This window comes from Mustela nivalis (assembly GCF_964662115.1).
Source record: "Mustela nivalis genome assembly, chromosome: X".
NCBI lineage: Eukaryota > Metazoa > Chordata > Mammalia > Carnivora > Mustelidae > Mustela > Mustela nivalis.
This window is the reverse complement of record NC_139040.1, coordinates 46,528,078-46,550,956: the sequence shown is the minus strand read 5'-3', so window position 1 is coordinate 46,550,956 and position 22,879 is coordinate 46,528,078. Positions and strand designations below refer to the sequence as shown.

Genomic DNA, 22,879 nt, shown 5'->3' with positions numbered 1-22,879 from the left:
GCCAAACTTAGTTGCAACCCCAGATATTTGTATCTTACTTCTCTCATTACTCCTCATTTCCATTTCCTCTTTCTTTGTCAATCAGTTAAGATTCTGACTTTGAGTCTCAACTTAAATGGCTATCATTCCTCTGTTAACTTTTTGGAATTCTATGCTTGTCTCCCTCTCAGAATTGCTATAAGGAATAAATAATATATTATAACATTATAACATGAACTCCTACTACAATAATTTGGGGGACATTTCAGCACTTTAAACTTTTTATATTGAAGACAGTGAAAACTTAAGATACCAAAAGGGCTCTAAGTAATGCTACAAGTAGAATATTGGGTTCTGTGCCTACATTTCTGGTATTGGTATCTTAAACTCTAAAAGATCCTAGATAATTAATATTAAGCATCTGGAAGAAGTATCCTATTCTGAATCAAAGAAAACAATGTCTAATGTTGCAAATATCGCTTATTTACTATACAGTCAATTCCTCATCCAGAGATTCTGTCCGCAAGAATCATATAAGTCATTTGTTGTAGGTAATTTTTATTTAAGACAAATGAAAGAGAAATGAGGCACTTAAAGGTGCTGTAGATGGAGAAACAAAAGCACAGGATGAAGATAGGCATTCAACACTCAACACTTATGTCACAATGTTCTTTGCTCAGTGATGCACTTATTTCTGGGTATGAAACCTATCAGAGATGGAATGGGAATGTGGCATTACAGCAGCAAGAAATGCTTGCCCTTCATCTTTACCATGCAAATGTAATAGTTTGAATGTTGAATGGGCCCATTTGATAAGCTATCATTTTGAGCTAAACAGCTCTTATACAATATAGAAGACTTCCTTTTCCTTCATCCAACAGTACAACGCTCATTTCTTGGCTCATCATCTTGCAGAAAGGAAGCAAAACACAGGCCTAACCCCCTCAGGCAATCAAGAGGAATTAAATCCAAAGCAAAAGGCAGATAAGCAGTCTGGAAGGCAAGGCTACAGGCTGGGAATGGGTACCTTCAGACTGTGGACATACAATGCTGATAGAAACATCTGCCACCCACTTCAGTACCACTGGAATCTGGAGAGTATAATAAATTACACCAACTACTGAAGCAACTTTTCCTGGCATTTAAATTACTGGAACACTATGGATTAATCACACAAACTTCAATGCCAAATCAGTTGTTTTCCCTCATGAGGAGAAACACCATACTAATGGAAGCCTTAAAGTGGATTGTATCTCTTTGAAAATTGTATTTTAAACCAAAGATCCAAAGCAGATACTTTTATGGGTCTCTAATTAGCGTCACAAAGGAAACACCAAAAGATTATTAAGAGATGGTTAGTTTGGAATGGTGGTTTCTTGGTGCCAACTCCAGCAGCAAAATGTGTTTGAAGACTCTTTAGTTGCATAGATTGATCATCATCTGAATTCAAGAAGCACTCACTTGCTATGTTAGCAGAGGGCTAATGTGATTCAATACACCTATCCTACAGCTAACTGGGTCTAACAGTAAAATAATGTTTTCTGTAGTCAAAGGAGGAAGTTTGTCTTTGCCTCCTACTTCAGTTCACATCAATTATAAATCTTAAAGGGTTTAGTGAAGCTCTGAGAGGCACAATGATATCTTCTAAATTGATCGTTGGCACAAAGTTCTTGCTCCAGGTCTTAACAATCCATGTTGTGCATAGACACTGTACTTCTGAATGCTTATTTTGCCATTCAGCAAAAATTCTCCAGTGTAGGAAAACCCAAACTTCATGGGTCACTCACAGATAATCACTCAACTTCTAAAATGTGCAGTTTGATAGTCAGTGAGTCAAGCAAAAGAATTTGCACTTTGGTATTTACTCTTGACTTAGTCATTGATTTGCATTTTGACATTAATAAAATCTTTAAACCTTTGGTGCATCTGTTTTTCTTCCAGAAAAAAAAAACAGATATTTATATGTAGCATGTCTCTGGAATAAAATGGCCCTTTGAATTAGGACTAAATTTTGAGAGTTTGGGAAGATGGTGGAGTAGGAGGACACTGAGCTCACCCCATCCAATGTTTTCAACAAGTATCATCCACATCCAAGTCAATAAACTGGACACAATCTGAACACTGGCAGAAGAACAAACCCTACAATTAAATATAGAGAAGAAGCTGCATCTGGAAGGTTAGTAAGGACAGATAGAGGCTGCCCACAGGATGGGGAGAGCTGCACGCTCAGAGAGAGCCTAGAAACTGGCCCTTGTACCGGGTAGTTCACAAAGACTAATCCCCATAACACACAGCTTTAAAAACCAGAAGGGCTGAATAGGAATACATGAGCTTGTAAAACCAGTGGGGCTTCTAAACTGGAGCTTTAAAGCTCAGCCGACTCAACACTGGGGAGCCCAGAGAACCAGTGATAGCCAGTCACCACCCTTAAAGAAAGAGCAGCCTGAGCAGCATAGAGGGGCAACACAAAAACTTCAGTTTACACAACACCAGGGCAACAAGAGACAGATCTGTTCATTCTGATTTCTTAACATCTTGGGGGACTTTGGACACAAGGGAGCTAGCAGGAGTCATTTTCCTCCCCACTCCAGAGCATAAGCATAGAGACACATGCCAGAGGCAGGACTACACAGACACTTGCTAACTAACCATCTAGCAGTGTGCCACATGCACAAGTTCTTCTGAGGACTTGCCCACTCCAATCCTGTTGGCCTCAGCCCTGGGCTCAGGGCAAATTTTGTGAAAGTTGAGCATGCACCCCACCAGCTGCCTGGTGCACAGCTGCCACCAAATACCATACACATCCACAGTGCCACACTTAGCTCTTATACCCAAGACACCCTTGTGTATCTCGCTCAGTCACATATCCCCAGCAGCTGCCTCATGCCACTCCCAGTGAGGTGTCCATAGGTGCTATCTTGCACCATTCCAAGTCAAGCGTCCCATGCTTCACACTTTGGGCACAGTCACCAGGTGTACAGCTGCAGCCATGCTCCACACACCCACCCCCAGCCACTGCACCAGGACAAACCACCACACTGCACCCACCAGCATGCCCCCAGCCAGTGTTGCAGGCTGCACCTAGCCTCATACCCCTGGCTGGTTGCCCCCAGCAACCAGAACACTTCAGAGGATCTGGCATAGAACTACTGGCCCAGGGCACATTTTTCTAACACCACCACCCTGCTTCCAAGTTCCCTGGCAGACACGCCCATCAGAGCTAGCCTGCTTGGGTCCCACTAACACCACAGAGAGCAAGCCCACACCACAGCAGACAGAGAGTCAGTGCAGATAGCTGCACAGAAATGAAAAGTGACTCAGACACAACAGCAGGGCATAATCAACACACATAAGACACTCTCCTGAAGTACCATGTTCTGGTGAAAAACAGATACCACACTGCAAGCATTCCAGGACCTCTTCTTCATAAAATCACTATTTTTAAGAGAAGACCCAGCTGACTTTCTTAACACAGAGAAATAGAGAGAGGCAGAGAAAATGAGGAGACAGAGATATTTATCCCAAATGAAAGAAGAGGACAAGGCCACAGCCAGAGATCTATGTGAAACAGATATAAGTAATATTTATGATAGAGAATTTAAATCAATGACAATAAGGATACTCACTGGACTTCAGAAGACTGGAGGACATGATTAAGGCACTTAACACAGAGATAACAAATAACATAGTAGAGATAAAGGGTATAATAAATGAAAGGAGAAACACACTTGGAATGACCAGCAGGATGTAAGAAGCAGAGGAATGAATTAGTGACCTAGAAGACAGAGTAATGGAAAGTAATCAAGCTGAACAAACGAAAGGAAAAAGAATTATGCAAAACAGGAACACACTTAGAGAAATCTATGACTCCATCAAATATAATAACATTCATATTATAGAAGTCCCAAAGGAAGAAAAGAGAGGAAGGGGGACAGAAAATTTATTTGAAGAAATAACCAAAACTTTCCTAATCTGGGGAAGGAAACAGATATCCTGATTCAGGAGACACAGAGGACAACCATCAAAGTCAATAAGAGTGACACAAGGACATAATGTAATTAAATTTCCAAAATAGAGTGATAAAGAAAAAATCCTAAAAGCAGCAAAACAAAAGAAGTCACTAACTTAAAAGGGATAACCCATAAAGCTAGCAGGATATTTTTCAATAGAAATTTTGTAAGCCAGAAGGGACTGTCATGATTTATTCAAAGAGCTGAATGGGAAAAATCTTCAGCCAAAAATATCCTATCTGACAAGACTATCATTCAGAAAAGAAGGAGAATTAAACACTTTCCCAGGCACAAAAACTAAAGGAGTTCATGGCCACTAAACCAACTCTGCAAGAAACCTTTTAAAGGGCCATGTTGAATGGAAAGAGACCAAAAGTTACAGTACACAAGTAACCAACACATAGTGAAAACGAATAATCCTGCAAAAAACTTGTCAAGGAACTCACAACAAAGGTTATAAAATATAATAACATACACCTAAAATGTGGGAGAAAATGTGGAAGAAGAGAATGGGTTCAAACTTAAATGACCATAAACTTAATAAAGATTGCTATATAAGAGGTTATATACCTCATGGTAGCCATATATCAAAACCAGTAATAAACATGCAAAGAATAAAGAGAAAAAAATCCAAATATATCACTAAATAAAATCAGCAAAACATGAAAGAATCAGAGAAAATCTTCAAAAACAATGACAAAACAAATAAGATAGCAATAAAAACATATCAATGATTACTTTGAATGTAAATGGACTAAATGCTCCATGCAGAAGACAGTGGACTATTACCCATAAAAAAGAATGAAATCTTGCCATTTGCAACAACATAAAAGGAGCTAGAAAGTATTACACTAGCAAAACAAGCCAGTCAGAGAAAGACAGGCACCATATCAATTCACTCATATGTGAAATTAAGAAACAAAACAAATGAACATGTGGGGCAGGGGAGAGAGGCAAACCAAGAAATAGACTCTTAACTATGGAGAATGAACTGAGGGTTACTGGAGGAGAGGGGAGCATGGGGATGGGTTAAATAGGTGATGGCGATTAAGCAGGGCACTTGTTGTGATGCACATAGGGTATTGTATGTAACTAATGAATCACTAAATTCTACATCTGCAACTAATACTACATTCTATGTTAACCAAATTTAAATAAAAATCTGGAGAAAGAAAAAAAGACACAGGATATCAGAATGGATTAAAAAAAAAGACTCTATATGCTGCCTACAAGAGACCCATTTTATTTTTTATTTTTTTATACCCAAGTATTACTCCATTAAATACTACTTTATTTTTTTTTCAGTGTTCCAAGATTCATTGTTTATGTACCACACCCATTGATCCATGCAATAAGTGCCCTCCATAATACCTACCACCAGGCTCACCCATCCCCCTATGCCTCTCCCTTCTAAAACCCTCAGTATGTTTCTCAGAATCCACAGTCTCTCATGCTTTGAAAGAGATCTATTTTACATCTAAAGACATCTGCAGATTAAAAGTAATGGGATAGAGAAACATTTAACATGCAAATGCAGGTGAAAAGAAAGCTGGAGTAGCAAAACTTCTAACAAAATAGACTTTAAACAAAGACTGTAACAAGAGCTGAAGAAAACAACATAATAACAAAGGGAACAATCCAACAGGGAGATATAACAATTGTAAATATTTATGCACCCAACTTAGGAGCATTTAAATACATAAAACAGTTAATAACAAACATAAAAAAAAAAACTAACTGATAATAACACAATAATACTAGGGGACTTTAACACTCCACCAAAATCAATGGACAGATCATCTAAACAGAATATCAACAGGAAACAATGGCTTTGAATGACACACTGGAATACATGTGTTTAACTTATATATTCAAAACACTGCATCTTAAAACAGCAGAATACACAATCTTTTCAAGTGCACTGAATATGCAATAGTCTTTAAAAAAGATTACATATTAGCCCACAAAACAAACCTCAACAAATTCAAGAAAATTGAAATCATGATAGTACATATTTTCTGACCACGATGCTATGAAACTACAAGTCAACACAAGAAAAAAAATCTGTAAAGACCACAAATACATGCTTGTTTAACCAAACAACATGCTACTAAAAAAAGATTGGGTCAAACAGGAAATCAAAGAAGAAATTAAAAAGTTCATGGAAACAAAAATGAAAACACAATAGTCCAAAACCTCTGGGATGCAGTTCTAAGAAAAACAGTTCTAAGGGGGAAGTTTATAGCAATACAGGCCTAACTCAAGAAAAATTTCAAATAAACAACCTAACCTTGCACTTAAAGTATCTAGGAAAAGAAGAACAAATAAAACCTTAAACAAGCAGAAGGAAAGAAATAATAAAGATTAGAGCAGAAATAGATGATATAGAATCTAAAAAACAAAACAAAAATAAAAATATGGGATGCCTGTATGGCTCAGTTGGTTAAGCATCCAACTCTTGATTTCAGCTCAGGTCATGATCTCAGGGTCATAAGCTCGAGCCCAGCATTGGGCTCTGTGGTCAACAGGAAGTCTGCTTGAGATTCTCTCCCCTCTCCCTTTCCCTCTGCTCCTCCATCCACACACTCTCTCTCTCTCTCTCTCTCTCAAAAATAAATAAATAAATATTTTAAAAAGAATCTAAACAAATAATAGAATGGATCAATGAAACCAGGAGATGGATCTTTGAAAACATAAATAAAACATAAATAAAATTGATAAACCTATATCCAGAAAAAAAGCAAAAGGACCCAAACAAAATCACAAGTAAGAGAGAACTAACAACCAACACCACAGAAATACAATCATAAGAGAATATTATGATAAACAATATGTCAGCAGATTGGAAAACAAGAAGAAATGGACAAATTCCTAGAAAGATATAAACTACCAAAACTGAAACAGAGGGAAATTTTAAAAATTGAAAAGACAGATAACCAGCAAAGATACTGAGTCAGTAATCAAAAATCTCCCAACAAACAAAAGTCCAGGACCAGATGGCTTCACAGGTGAATTCTACCAAACATTTAAAGAAGAGTAAATACCTATTCTTCTCAACCAAATTTGAAAAAATAGAAAAGGAAGGAAAACTTCCAAATTCATTCTAGGAAGCCAGCATTACTCTGATACCAAAACCAGATTAAGATACCACTGAAAAAGGAGAAATACAGGTCAATATCACTGATGAACATAGATGCAAAAATCCTCAACAAAATATGAGCAAACTGAATTCAACAATACATTAAAAAAATCATACACCATGATCAAATGGGATTTATTCCTGGGATGCAAGGGTGGTTCAATATTCACAAATCAAAGTCATACATCACATAAATAAGAGGAAGAATAAGAACCATATGATCATTTCAATATATGCAGAAAAAGCATTTGACAAAGTAAAACATCCATTCATGATAAAAACCCTCAACAAAAGAGGTTTAGAAGGAACACACCATAACATATTAAAGGCCTTATCTTAAAAACTCACAGCTAACATCATCCTTAATGGGGAAAAAAACAAGAGTTTTTCTCCTAGGAATAAGAACAACAAGTATCCACTCTCACTACTTTTATTCAACAAAGTACTGGAAGTCCTATGCCACAGCACTCAGACAACAACAACAACAACAACAACTAATAATAATAATAATAATAAAAGGCACCTAAATCAGCAATGAAGAAGTAAAATTTTCACTATTTTCAGAGGACATGCTATTATATAGAGAAAACCCAAAGACCACCAAAAACTGCTAGAACTGATAAACAAATTCAGCAAAGTCACAGGATACAAAATCAATGTACAGAAATCTATAGCATTTCTATATACCAATAATGAAGCAGTAGAAAGAGAAATTAAAACAATCCCATTTACAATTGCACCAAAATAATAAGACACCTAAGGAATAAACCTAACCAAAGAGATGAAAGACCTATACTCTGAAAATTAGACACTAATGAAAGAAACTGAAGGAGACAAAAAGATATGGAAAGACATTCCATGCTCATGGACTGGAAGAATAAATATTGTTAAAATGTCTATACTGCCCAAAGCAATCTACATGGTTACTGTAATCCCTGCCAAAAACACCAAGAGCATTTTTCACAAAACTGGAACAAACAATCCCAAAATTTGTGTGGAACTACAAAAGACCCTGCATAGTAAAAGCAATCTTCAAAATGAAGAACAAGGCTGGAGACATCATAATTTCAGACCATAAGTTTTATTACTAAGCCGCAGTAATCAAAACAGTATGGTATTGGCACAAAACAGACACATAGATCAATAGAAGAGAACAGAAAATCTAGAAGAGTCTTAACTATAGGAAACAAACTGAGGGGTGCTGGAGGGGAGGTAGGTGAAGGGATGGGGTAACTGAGTGATGGGCATTAAGGAGGACACATGATGTGATAAGCACTGAGTATTGTATGCAAATGATGATTTACTGAACTCTACATCTGAAACTAAGGACATACTATATGTTGGTTAATTGAATTTAAATTAAAAAAATAAAAAATCCAGAAATAACGCCACAATTATATGGTCAATTGATCTTCAAAAAGGAAGGAAAGAATATCCAGTGGGAAAATGCCAGCCTCCTCAACAAATGGTGTTAGGAAAACTGGACCATTGTCTTATACCATACACAGAAATAAATTCAAAATGGATTAAAGACCTAAATATGAGGGGCACCTGGGTGGTGCAGTTTGTTCTGCATCAGACTCTTGGTTTCTGCTCAGGTCTCAAGGTGAGATCAAGCCCCATGATGGGTTCCATGTTCAGCCAAAGTCTTCTTAAGATTCTCTCTCCCTCTTCCTCTGCCCCTGCCCATGTGCTTGCTCTCTCTCTCTCTCGGTCTCTCAAACTTACAAAATCTCAACAGCCCAAAAACAACCCAATTAAAAATGGCAGAAGATATGAACAGACAGTTCTCCAAAGAAGACATCCAGATTGCCAAGAGACACATGAAAAGATGCTCAGCATCACTTATCATCAGGGAAATGCAAATCAAAACTAAATGCAATATCACATCACACATGTCAGAATGACTCAAATAAAAAACACAAGAAACAACAAGTGTTGGCAAGGGTGGAGAGAATGGGACCCTCTTGCACTACTATTGGTAGGAATGCAAACTGGTGCAGCCACTCTGGAAAACAGTACTGAGGTTCCTCAAAAAGTCAAAAACAAAACCACCTGATGTTCCAGCAATTGCACTATTGGCTATTTACCCAAAGAATACAAAAATTCTAATTCAATGGGATACCTGCACCCCTATGTTTATAGTAGCATTAGCTAAGATACAGAAGCAGCCCAAGTGTCCGCTGATTGGTGAATAGATAAAGAAGAGGTAGTATACACACACATACAGCCATAAAAAAGAATGAAATCTTGCCATATGGATGGATCAGGAGAGTATTCGGCTAGGCGAAGTAAGTCAGACAGAGAAAGACAAATACTGTATGATTTCACTCATATGTGGAATTGAAGAAATAAACAAAGGAAAATAATGGGAGAGGGAGAGTCAAAGAAAGAGCCAGAATTATAATTACAGAGAACAATCTAATCATTAGGAGAGGGGAGGTGGGTAGGGGAATGGGTTAAATAGGAGATAGGAATTAAGGAGTGGTCCATCCTGATGAGTACAGGGTCATGTATGGAACTGCTGAACCTGAAACTTAGCATAGTACCATATGTTAACTAACTGGAATTAAAAACTAAAAAAATAATAAAAGGATTAGATTTTCTAGTTAGTGATAAAAATAATAGTTCCCCAAGGTTAAAATGGTATATATTTGCATATGAATGGTGGGTCAACTTCTGCATCTGACTTGCTGTGGTTTATCAACAGTGGGCAAGCTGACTCTTACGTGCTGAAGGCATTTCTTCTTCAATAAGCTGATTTTTAAATTAAATTAAAATCAAAACCGTTCTTTTGGATGCTCAGAACAACTGAAAGCCTCTTTAATGATTAAAAACAGCAGATGTTGATGCCTTGGAACAGTGTGACCAGTCTAAATATCTTGGAACCTATACTATTCCTCTTTTCTCACTTATCCATGTATTAAAAGGGGGAATATCCTATTGTTCACGCAGGTTGGAAACTCCAAGAGGAGGAAAGAAAGCAAGTAGTCAAAAATCTATTATTCTCCAAGCTAAGGATAGAAAGGAGAGTCTATATGAACTTAGAAGTGAAGAAAGCTGCCTCATACAAATTGGAAAACATATCTCTGGCACTGGCTTTAAATTTGCAAACTCATGGCTGGAAAGCTGCCTTGCTGGAATCAACTAAGGCTACCAAATTTCTCCAGGTGATTACAGCAGTGTTTGTTTACAGATATCTATTTAAAAGGGCAAGGTAACAAGTTATGCTTTTATTTAAAGCAGGTTACAGTGGCACTCCTGCATCACTAGGCACTAGACCATGAATTAGAAAGAACCTAAGCCTTAGCTAACTGGGATAGGAGAAGATGAATGAATGTATGTTTAAGGTTCTAACTTACACCAAACTGAAAATCTTTTTGCTAAACTAAAACAGGAACCTGAAGTGCATCATTTCCCGTTAAAGTGGCTATTACTAAGGTTTAAAAGAACTAACTTAGGGGGCACCTGAGCCTACTTAGTAGGTTAAGCAACTGACTCTTGATTTTGGTTCTGGTTATGATCTCAGGGTTGTGAGATCTTGCCTTGCATGGAGTCCTGCATCAAGCCAGCATCTGGCTATCTGGTCAGTGGGAAGCCTGCTTGAAATTCTCTCTGCTCTTTTCCTCTGCCCCTCCCTCCACACACATGCACACACTCTCTCTCAAATAAATAAAAATAAATAAATAAAAGAACTAACATGATAAAATGGTATCTATTATCTCAGATTTAACAGCTTGCAAGTTTGTTGTCTATACTATTGCAAAGAATAATGAAGTAGAACTATTATTTCTGATTACCAGGATTCCTCACAAGACAAATGTCTCTCATGAGGCTACCTCGATGAGACAAAACTTTTAATAAATGCAGCCACAAAGAGCTTGTTTTCTGATAAACTCCTTTGGCCACTTCTGGAGTCCGTGCCTTTCAAATTATTTCTGTGACACACCATCTCACAAATTCCTCCAATGACAATTCTTAGACCTGCATTTTTTTGAGTGAAGAAGTTCAAGGTTCACCACAAAACCTAAAATCCCACAACACCCTCCTGGCTTTGTCACTTGCACACAAATGTTCAACCCCAAAGGGTTTGCTCCAAAACAATTCTAGAGACTCTTATCTCACTGATCATCTCTTTGGCCCAGCGATAGATAACTGGTTTGTATTCTCCCTGCATGGCAGAATAACTGGTTCATGGGACTGCATTCTGCCCAGTTGCAAAAGAATCGGCTTTGTCTGCCCACCTTGAGCTGTGTGTAAGTCTCTAAAAAAACAACTTTAATGATGGCTCTAAGGGCCAGCTCAAACATTTTCCAGTCTGGATCTCATTGATTTTTCCACGTTTGGGGATTTGCTGGGGATAAGCCATGGAGGAAAAGAAATTGAAAAGACTTGCTTGTCAAAAAGCCACAATTCTAAAGTAGATGTGTGAAATTGCCTTTCCTTGGCCCAAAGTAAACAGGCAATCACCCATCTGGTAAAGACAGAGACCAAAAATACCTGAGGCTAAGACATGACTCTGGATGACAAAAAGTATCCATAAAAGAGGAAAACCATCTCACAAGTATTTTGCCCATACAGTAAAGGAATGACAAATGATTTTGGTATTCTTGAAATTGCTTTTTAAATTATGACTAGACTCAATTCCCTATATTTATTTTATAATAAAGGGGTTCAGGGAAAACAAACAGAAAAACAACTTCATAAATATGTAAATGACAAATTTAGATTTATGTTTTCCCATCCTGATGGAGTTTTTGGTTCTTAACCACCTTATAATAGGACAGAAATGTCATTAAATAGAAAGACCCAAAAAAGATGAGGATCTTGACATTTCAATGGACTTTTTTGAGTATGAAAAGCAACCCATATGATCTAGCCCTATAAAACAACTTGATTTGCTTCTCATTTGTTATCCTATTGACAGTGTCCCTACTTATCATGGCCTATGGAACTTGCTTTATCATAAAGCAATTGGCAAACCTTCACCTAGCAAATCACCCAAATACAGTCTAATTTTATTTAGCTTACTATATCAGGGCCTGCCTTCCACTATTCCACCAAAGGGATTCCATTACATCAGTGTCCTTTGAAATGTATTTTGCTTTCCAGTTCAAATAATCTTGATTAATTTCTTCACTGATCCTATACGGTCTATTCCATACCAGACTATTTGTGCTACTGGTTCATAAACTCCTAGAGAATAAAATTCTTAATTATCCAGTGTGCTCCCTTTATATAATTTCCATCCTACAGTGCTTTCTAAGTGCTTAAAAAATATAGAAATTCTTAGTGTCAACTAGTCAAGAAAGCCCCTGACATCTATTTTCTTGATGAATAATGAGTCTGTTTCCACCGGTAATTAAAATCAATTTTTAAAATAGACATTGAATATGAGACAACTAAAAGCTCCAAGTGGATCAGGAAAACGTCTTATTTTTCTTTTAAAAGTGGGGGGCACGGTGTTTCTATTTCAAAGCAGATGAAGACAACTGTCCTAAAAGAATTCTCTGACCAAAGGGCCCATGCCAAAATAATGGTAGCAAACAACTGCTAACAGCATGGATGTTTCCATTAGTTAAGGACAACTTTTTATTCCAGCAACTGTCTTGCCAGTAAAATGTAAATAACGCTTTGAAAGGAATCCAATTATCTGGTGCAGCAATGTAGTTGAAATAAACAAATCACCCACCTGTCCCTGTATTCCCACATGCCCAGCCACTGCTGAGATTGAGACTGGATAAAAGTTCCTGGACATCAGAGGAAAAGGAAGACCAAGCATTGAGTACCACTGAGTGCCTCTAAACCAACAAGGTAACTGGACATGTCAGAGATTAAACCTATCGTATTATAATGAAATTAACTAAAAGTAAGCAAGAAGTTCGGCCTCAGAGCTGATAGGTTTAAAAACAAAATGAGTGCTGTGAAGTGTGTAAACCTGGTGATTCACAGACCTGTACCCCTGGGGATAAAAATATATGTTTGTAAAAAATAAAAAAATAAAAAAATAAAAATAAAAAAAAATAAAAGCACAAAAAAAAATGATTACTTCTGTGACATTGTTCAAATTAGGGCATCATGGAAGAGTCTTTCATGATATTCTTATTAAAAATAAGATCTTGATTATAAGTCTTCTTTTATTGTTTCTTTCACCTTGTTGACACAACGTTAATAAGGTTTTTAATAGTACCAGGCTCTATTCTTATAATGATTTCTAAAATCATAAAGAGTTATTCATTTCATCATTGAGCTGACCTTGGTCAATTCAGTAAACCCCAGATGATAAGCAAAGCTAAAGAGATGAGAACTTTCACAGTCAATAATAACAGTAACTGACACATTCAATTCCCAGAGACAGGCACACAGTGAGCACTCAAAATTATTGTTTGAATGAACAGGTGAAAGATACATATCTACTCATGGATTGTTCCTACCTGGCATTAGAATACTGTATACCTGAGATAGATGAAAACAGCTGAACATCACATACATAGATTTGCTATATGCATATACATTCCATTGTTCAAGTAATTAAACATTTCACCATGTATATATATGCATGAGGCTGAAGACATTTTTAAAAGATTCTATGTGAGCAACCAGGGGATAACAAACCACATGAATTGCAAAACAGTATATCTAGCTTCAAAGATGCTACTTCAGGTCCAGGGGGATCTAATCAACCTCTTTGTTGAAGTAAAGATAAAAGTTTTTGACAGCAAATGCTATTCTGATAAAATGGAATTTTCGATTACTCTATGAACATCTGGTCCATGCTACCATTTCTGGAGACCAGCAGCACACTGCTTTGCAATGTCACAAAATATTCTCCATTGAGAACACCCTGTTTTGCCAAGAGACTAATTGAAATGAGTGTTTGGAAATTTAGTAAGATGAGAGGTGAGTCAGGGGGCTAGGTAAGAGGATAAGCAAAGGATGTTCAGTCACTAAATCATAATTTCATTAAAAGTCTAGAGGAAATAAAATTACACATTGCTGATAGACTGTTGGAAGTGTAAACATCTTAATATACCTGTGATTGAAACCAGAATATGCATAGTATGAAACCTACAGAATATTTTCATGGTTAATTTGTAATAGCAGTTGTATTAGGCACAGATCAAGTTCTTTCGATCCATGTTTTACACAACAAACGTGTTAAATGATATTCAGGTCATAAACTACCAAATAAACAAGTTTAATAAAATCCAAAAGGATTTGTATTTCCAGAAATAAAGCAATCATTACATCGTGTTTGGATGTATTTGTATACAAAAGCAAATAGCTGTTATTTTGAATTTCTGTATGTTGTTTCCATGTGGTATCAATTAGCATGGGAGGCAAACCAATTCAGTGTTGTCGTGAACTCCAAACTAGATCCACATTAGTGCAATTAGAGTCATCTTTTCAGTTGATGAATTTATAATCAATAATTAAAATCATAAAGTAAGAGACAATGAGTATGATTTGAAACAAATTAGTTGAGCTTGGGACTAGAATGTATAGTTCTAGGACATGATTCCCAAAAGGACTATATATTTAAGTAAACATAATGGTATATCCAAGTCATGACAAATGGTCATGCAAAGAAGCATGGAAGAGAAGGAAGCTATTAACCCCAGCACTACTCAACCCAGAAATAACTGAGAGGAAGAGATTCAAACCCAGTGATACCCCTAACTATGCAAAAAAACCATGAATCTCTGGCACCTCTACCTCTCTAATGGTCAGTTACTCTTCTTGGAGACTGTCTGCTGCAGTCGCATAAGGCAAAATTCTTGGCCTTGCCAGAAGTTGGTAATTTTACCAAATAAGGCAAATTCGGGAAGAAAAGGCATTGGTTAAAGGATTTAAGCTCAGCACCAAATCACCTCAAGAACAAATCAGGCAGTAAAATATGCTGAATGACAACACTTCCTTGCTCTCAAGGCACTCTGAGAGCTACAGAGAGATAACATTCCAAAAAGTGCTATATGTAAATAGAAAGTTCAGGATAAAGAATTCTCCATCACCTTCTTTTCTGGGAAGCCATGACAATAAGAGCTGAATTACTGGGGACAAGCTGAGACATATTAATTCAAGGGCACTCAAATGATAAATGAATGTGTAATTCAATCACCTGGCAACAAGGAAATTCAGCTCAACCAGTTCATTAACCAAGTGACCTAGACTTAGGCAAGTTGAGTGATACTAGGATTGATAATAATCTGGAAAGCAGATTCCTGTCGTTCCTTCTTACCTCCACCCTAACCCAGCTCATTACTGTTAGGTTGGGGCAGTCCAAACACAATCCAGACACAAGTGGCTAAACCCCTGGCTTTGCCCTTTGGGTGCAAAAGCCTTCCAGACATTGTTCTTCTTTGGTGGAATATACCTGATTCTAGGTTCCATCCCTAGAGGACTGTTCTCAAAGATGGGCTGCTGAAAATTAAGGGATTTGGGACTTTACTCTGAAAGTCATGAAGTACCTTTAACATTCACACTAAGCATTCTTCTGCTGTAGCAGTTAGGAGAACAAAACCCAAGGAAACTTCGGCAATGTTTAGAAGCACAGGACCCAGGTGTCTGGGAAAGTGGGGAGCAAATATAATTTATACCTTTTCCTCAATGCTGGCAACACAGTAATAGCTCACTGAACAACCCATTCCTGCTCAAAGAAAAAATTAACAGATGCATAAAATTATCTCTATTTTGAAAATCCTAATATTCCTTATCAATCATGGGTCTCTATACATGCAAAGAAAAATGCTGTGCTAATATCCAAGTTAGAAAACACAGAAATCTACAGACATGAAATCCAAGGTAAGCCAAAACAAGGGCACTTGGGTTTGAGATGCCCATCACAGCATCAATGAACCAAAGACGCCAGGGACTATCTTTCTCCCCCTCAAAGAATCTTTGAGACTTTCAGTGCAGGTCTGAGAAGATTCCATTTTCCCTCGTGACCTTTCCAAATTGGTAGTCCCCAGAAGAAACAGTACCATATTGCCCTGGAATTAATATACCTAGAACTATTCTTGTTAGAATGGTTACGAGATCAGGTTTATGTGGTTAATTGGCTCAGTGATTGTCTTTCAACTACTCTGCCTCAGGATAAAATGAGAAGTACTATGTGAATCCTAGTTTGAGATAGTAAAATGCTATAAAATGTTAATTATTGAAATTGTTGCTGTTGTTTGAGGTAGCAATAACTGAGGTGACACAATTTACGTGCCCAGCCTAGAGCTTATTTGAGATATAACAGTTAAATACTATTACCGAAACCTCCTAAGTTACTGGGAACTCATAAGGTAGAGCCTGAGATGTAAGCACGACTTGAATTCCGTCTGTACCCAAAGGTTAATGACTCAGCCAAACGAAAGTGAAAGAAAGCAAACTCAAGGATTGGCTTAAGATTTAGCCACTGCTGGAATGATGGAAAAAAAATTAAGATATATATGTGAAAACTGAATACTGAGAAAAAAATATGAAAGTGTTGCCAAAATGGAACAGCAAAAAGTGTCTGTGTGTACATGCATGTGTTTAATCATCACCTTCTATGTAGGAGAGTCTTGGAATAATGGCACATGTTTGCTTTAGAAAACTCTCATTATTATACAATCTACATGATATATGTATATATGTGTATGTATATATATATATGTGTATATACATATATATATATATATACACACACACAAAACACATCCCATTTGTAAGAAACACTCCCTCAGAAAAATTAAGCATAGTCCACTGATACTGTTTTCTAGAAAAATATGACAAAAATTAAAACAGAGCTATTCTAGCCAGGCATAAAGTGAGAATCAATTATGACCATTTCCTTTCCTGGATTCACTTCATTTTAAAAAACATCTAATTAAAACCCTTTCTGATATAAATGAAAAAGCACTTTTTTGAGATACAAGGCTAGTAAGTGATACATACCGGTCTGTACCCTGTGACCCACTACTAATCCTCTGAGAATTAAACAGTCTCTGTTTCAGTTATATAAATGTCCAGTTTTCTCATCTTTAGTCTTAGTAAGGTTGCCCAGAAAGTATATTATCTCCATGGATGTCACCACTTGCCAGTTAGGGAAGAAAGCAATGCACAATTAGTAATGACCTCTATATATTATAGACTTTGACACTTGAGCCGTCTGGGGAGGGGATGGATTTGGGGCCATTTAACAGAATCTACAACGACAAACTTTTTTTCCATGAAAAACATTTCCTTTTTTGAATTGTGCAATTTTTCCCCCTTTGGATTCATTTATAAGACCAAAACAAAAGCATTTAATGATGTTTACAGTGAAATGAAACAGCTGAAGACCAGCACATAATCACCGTATTTTGTTTTCTCCTCTTTAAGTCTTTTAGCAGTGGGGCTTCCAGCTGAGCTTGCGTCTAGCTTCTCTCAAGACATAGCCACGCATTCTGAAGCTTCACTGAGCCTAAACACCAAGCTGAATTCATAGTTCTTAATTGAAAAAGACAGGCTGTTTTCCCAGCATGTTTGCATCAATAAAACATTGAAAATGACATTTGTGCCCAAGTCCATCTGAACACTCTGCCTTAGCAGAACTCTGCTAATGTTTTCATACCCTGGTTTATGCCCAGCATGGTTTTAAATAGCTCCTCTTGCTAAAGCATGTGTGGCTGCATTCACAAAAACAGACTCGTCTTCATATATGAGAAAGCCAGTCCTGAGCTTTGTTTTGAGGTGTTTTTCATATGCCCAGAATGTTGCTTGGAGTCAGCCATGTTTTCTTACACCGGTCTCTCCTATGATCAATGGCAGGCATGTGTATGGAGGCTAGAGGGATTTGGCATAGCAGCCCCACAGACAAAATTGGAAGTTTGGTACTTTCTCTCTTCAGTAAAGGGCATACAATCTGTGGTCAGAGAACAGAGTCTCTCTCTGAGTAAATTTAACTAGTTTAATACGGAAATAAAACCCACCCCTTTGGTCTCATTAGTGCTATGTTCTGTGCAACTCGACTGATCAGTTAAATTTCATGTACTAAAGCAGAAAGAGGCATTTACTCCTGGTGAGAAGGCATCTGTTCATTTTCTATGTGCTCAGTGCAGTTATTACTGGAGAGAATGTATGCAATATGTACATGTAGTCAGCTTTTAAAATGCCTGAACATTATACAAACCTAGGGGATCCACTAGGCTAGATCCACTAGGGAGGATAAAGAAGAATCTGGTCTGGTGTCAGGACATCTCACAACTCTAGATGCTCTTCAGCATGAGCACAGTGCCCGCCTTGACCACACACTCATTACAGTAAAGTAGTATAGTGTACCTACAAACATTCTGGGTTCTCTGTGATCTATGGCTGTGACTTACATCCAACCAGCTCTTACCATGGTCAGGCATCTGAGATCCCATGGAGGTCACGCTGGTGTTCAGCACGTCGTTGACAGCAGTATCACAATACAGGCTCCGCTGGACATCATGCTCACTGTCAGTCTGGTCGCTCTCTTCATGACCACTATCCTTCAGGCTGTTGCCCTCTAAGTCCTTGAAGGTAGAGCTGCTGGGTTGAAGAAAGAATGAGAATTAACAACTGTGATCATCTAATTTTTAAAATCTTTCAGAGCCAGGATGATGTCAGCTCTCTGGTGAGGTCAACAGTGACTAGATTGCCCAAAAGAGTAGAAAGAAGAGGAATTTCTGTTTAGAGATAATGGAACTTGGGACATCTGGGTGGTTCAGTTGATTGACTGTCCAACTTGTGATTTCAGCTCAGGTCATGATCTTACAGGTTGTGAAATCGAGCCCTGCATCACATCAGGCTCCGTGCTCAGTAGGGAATTTGCTTGGGATTCTCTCTCTCCCTATCCCTCTGCCTCTCTCTCAAGTAAGTAAATAAGTAAATAAATCTAAAAAAAATAAAGATAATGGAACTTAATGCTGCAGAGAGGTTCCCACTATTGGATGTTGATGTAGCTAATACTTTCATTCCATTATCTTCAACATTACTACAGGCACGGTGGAAAAAGGTAAAATCTGAAACAACAACCTGCAAATAATATCACCATTTCATAAGGTTTTCCCTCTTCTTATATAATTAAAGTAAAATAATAGCTAATGTTTACTGAGCAATTACTATACATAAGGCACTATTCTAAGTGCTTGACATGAATTAACTTTTTTTAATCACCACAACTATGTAAGAGAAAGGTACCACAAATATTCCCATTTACAGATGAGAAAAACAGAAGCACACAGAAGTTACGTAACTCACCCAAGGTCATACAGCTGATAAAAATGCAACAGATCTAAGACCAAACCCAAGCAGTCTGGCTCCAGAGCCTGGACCCTTAACCACTATGTATACTGCTTTTCCAAAGATGTCTACTAATCCCCAGCAATTGAAGTGGCAGAAATTGAGGTAATGCAATTAAAATAGAAAGGATTATCGGGATCAGAGAACTCAGGTCAGTTTTAACTGAGAAAGTCAGAGAGACAGTTTCAAAGAAAACAGGGAGAGGAAGGAACTGAGAAGAGAAGCCTCAATGCATGCACAGTAAGACAAAAGTGAGAACCAGAGAGTGAGTTCTAATAAAACTGTGGGTGCAGTTATGCTAAGAATATGAAAACTTGCAGCTGAGGAGTTTATGGGCCAATTTTTTTTGTATTTATTAAATCAATCCACCATACAATGCCCTAAACATACAATCCAAGAACCTTGAAAAAAAAATAGAGGATAATACCTAAGGTACATCCATAGAGGCCCCACCTGCTATTTCTAATACTTTGTATGTCCTAACAGAATCCACAGATGTGCAACAGTATGCAACAGATGTGCAACATAATCCATAAATTATGAATCTGAAATACCTAGTGAATGATGAATCTGTTCCCCAATCAGTGAGGAAACAGCAAAGACAGACTCAAGAAAATGTTGTCTCAACAACGGAGAGTCATGCTTGTGTATTAGGACAAGTCCCAACGGACCTACTATACCTGTGAAAAGGGAGCCTGTGGAGAGAATAGTGCAAACTTGTTTGATGTGCTCAACCTTGTACATCCACAGGCCTGGCTCTTTGAGGCCTCGGTAAGAACATTCAGTACACATGATGAAGAGCTATGCCATGGACACAGTAGAAACACTGTCACTCACCACATTGGTCAATAAGAATCACTGCAGATTTTTAACATATGACCAACCTAGATGTAGAATTCTTGCTGCTCTGAATATGAAAAAGAAAGGATCAAAAGGGCACTAACTGGGAAGCCATAATTATAAGAAATGAAGAACAGGAGCGAGTAAAGCATTGACCTGTTTGCTAATTATTTTCAAGAAAGGATCACTGAGCATCACCTGTATTAAAACTAAAATCGTTCAATAAGCCAACTCACTCAGCTCCTCCAAATTATGTCATGCAGCTCCTCAGCCCTGTGGACCCACCAGCATGTAGTTCTATTAAAAAACCAATCATCTTAAAATTCTTTTATGGTCAAGAAGACCAATTGGAAATGCAGGCTTTAGAGTGTGTAGCCATTTCTAGCTTTACAGCACAGATGTGGTGGTGTCCTGTAAATACTAATGCCAGAGCTTGAACAGATTCAAAGTCTGTCTTTTAGAAAAAATAGTATTTGGTCCTTCCCACATGGACTCCTGAATTTCAGAAGAAAGGAAATGACCTACCTGGTTTGTATACTTTGAAAACAAAATTAATTTTTTGACCTGCATTTCTGGTACCTGGAGCACATGAAAATTTCTTCAATCTACAACACAAAATTGTTGCTCTAAGCCAGAGACATCAACCCTGAATTGAGTGCATTTCAGCAGTTGCCAAAATAGGCTTGAGACATATATTGAAGAGGAATATGAGAACAATGCAATTTGCCATCCCTTAGACCAAGGCTTCTCAACCTTGGCACTATTGACATTTTGGGCTGCATAATTTGTTGTTGTCAGAGACCATCCTGCCCATTGTAGAATGTACAGCAGCATCCCCGGCCTCTATTCATTAGATGCTAGTAGTGCTTCTCCCAGAAATTATAACCCAAAAGGGCTCCATATATTGCCCAATCATCCTCAGTTAAAAACCACTGCTTTAGGTTCTTTAAAACTCTATTCCTGCGGCATGCTGGATTTCCAGACTATGGTGGAAAGAGTGTTGTCATTAGAACAAGTGACAATCCATACTGTGCCACCTCATTGATTGGACCTTGGGCCTGATAGCTAATGTCTTTGAGCCTCAGTTTCCTTGTCTGTAAAATGCATTTGCTAAAACCTTCTTTGCAAGGCCATTTTGAGGACCCAGCGAGATACCCTACATGAAGTACTGGGTAAATACAAAAGTTCAAAAAATGGTTATTGTTTAATATGATCATTATGCCATATGGTAACGTCTTCATTGAGTTATAATTAAATATTATGTCTGTGGTGTTTTTCTAGGATTGATACGGGAAATCTGTAGTTAAATAATGTTTCTCTATCTTCCATAAACTATAGTCAGACACTGTTCACTATGTTAATTGCTTCTAGATTTCAGGAACAGGAAAAGAAATTCTGTCAAATGTGTGTCCTTCTGTTATTGAAAAATGAGAACTATGTACTCTGGTGTACTTACCATTTTGTCTTGGCTTCTCAAAAGCCTCACAATAAATATAATATTAATTGCTGTGATTTGAATGTCAAGGATCACTATTTATGTTCACCCAATTGGTTTAGATCTGCTTTTTTAAAGTTTGATCATCCATTTTTATACATCCGAATATTACAAACTATCTCAGAGATTTTGTTTTTTAGATAGAAATGAGAGACATAATAAAATAGTGAAGGATTGGCTACTTGGAACTGGTAGTGTAAGTGTAAAAGGTATTCTTGGCTAAAATAAAAAACACAAGAAATAACAAGTATTGCTTAGAATGTGGAGAAAAAGGAACCCTCATGCACTGCTGGTAGGAATGCAAACTGGTGCAGCCACTGTGGAAAATAATATGGAGTTTCCTTAAAAAATTAAAAATACAACAAACCTACCATCCAGTAATCCCAATCCTGCATATTTACCCCCAAAATACAAAAACACTAATTTGAAAGGCTATACGTACCCCTATGTTTATTGCAGCATTATTTATTATAGCCAAGTTCTGGAAGCAGCCTAACAATCCATCAGTAGTTGAATGGATAAAAAAGAGGTGGTATAGTGTGGTGCATAAACAATGAATTTTGGAACACTAAAAAGAAATAAAATAAAATAAAATGGAAAAAAAAGAAGACGAGGTGGTATATATATGAGGGAACATTATTCAGCCACGAAAAGAATGAAATCTTGCCACCTTCAACAACATGGATGGAGCTAGAGAGTATAATGCTAAGCAAAACTGGTCAGTCAGAGAAAGATGAACACCATATGATTTCACTCACATGTGGAATTTAAAAAAACAAAACAAAGAAAGAGAGAGAGGGAGAGAGAAGCGAGCCAAGAAAAAGACTCTTAGCTACAGAGAACAATCTGACAGTTACCAGAAAGGAGGTGGGGGGGGATGGGTGAAATAGGTTATGGGGATTAAGAGTACACTTAACGATGAGCACTGAGTAGTGTATAGTATTGCTGAATCACTTTATTGTACACTTGAAACTAATATAACACTGTATGTTAATTATACTGGAATTGAAATTAAAAACTTAGTAAAAATTTTTTAAAAGACTCCCAAAGTGATAGCTATGTATTCTCCGAAAAAAAAAAAAAGTAGGAGATCTAACTCTCCTCCTGCAAACCCTGGAATAGTTAACCCACTTAAAGATC

At 37.4% G+C, this 22,879-nt stretch overlaps 1 protein-coding gene across 2 annotated transcripts in view; it reads right to left on the bottom strand.

Annotated features, from left to right (window-relative positions):
• Nucleotides 1-22,879, bottom strand: part of PCDH19 (protocadherin 19) — a 125,192-nt gene that overhangs the window by 36,478 nt on the left and 65,835 nt on the right. Inside the window, exon 4 of one of the 2 annotated variants that reach the window (XM_082716872.1) lies at nt 18,479-18,651. In XM_082716872.1, coding sequence (XP_082572998.1) covers nt 18,479-18,651 — 173 coding nt within the window. The remainder of the gene's footprint in view (nt 1-18,478; nt 18,652-22,879) is intronic. The other variant, XM_082716873.1, reaches the window with a different exon arrangement.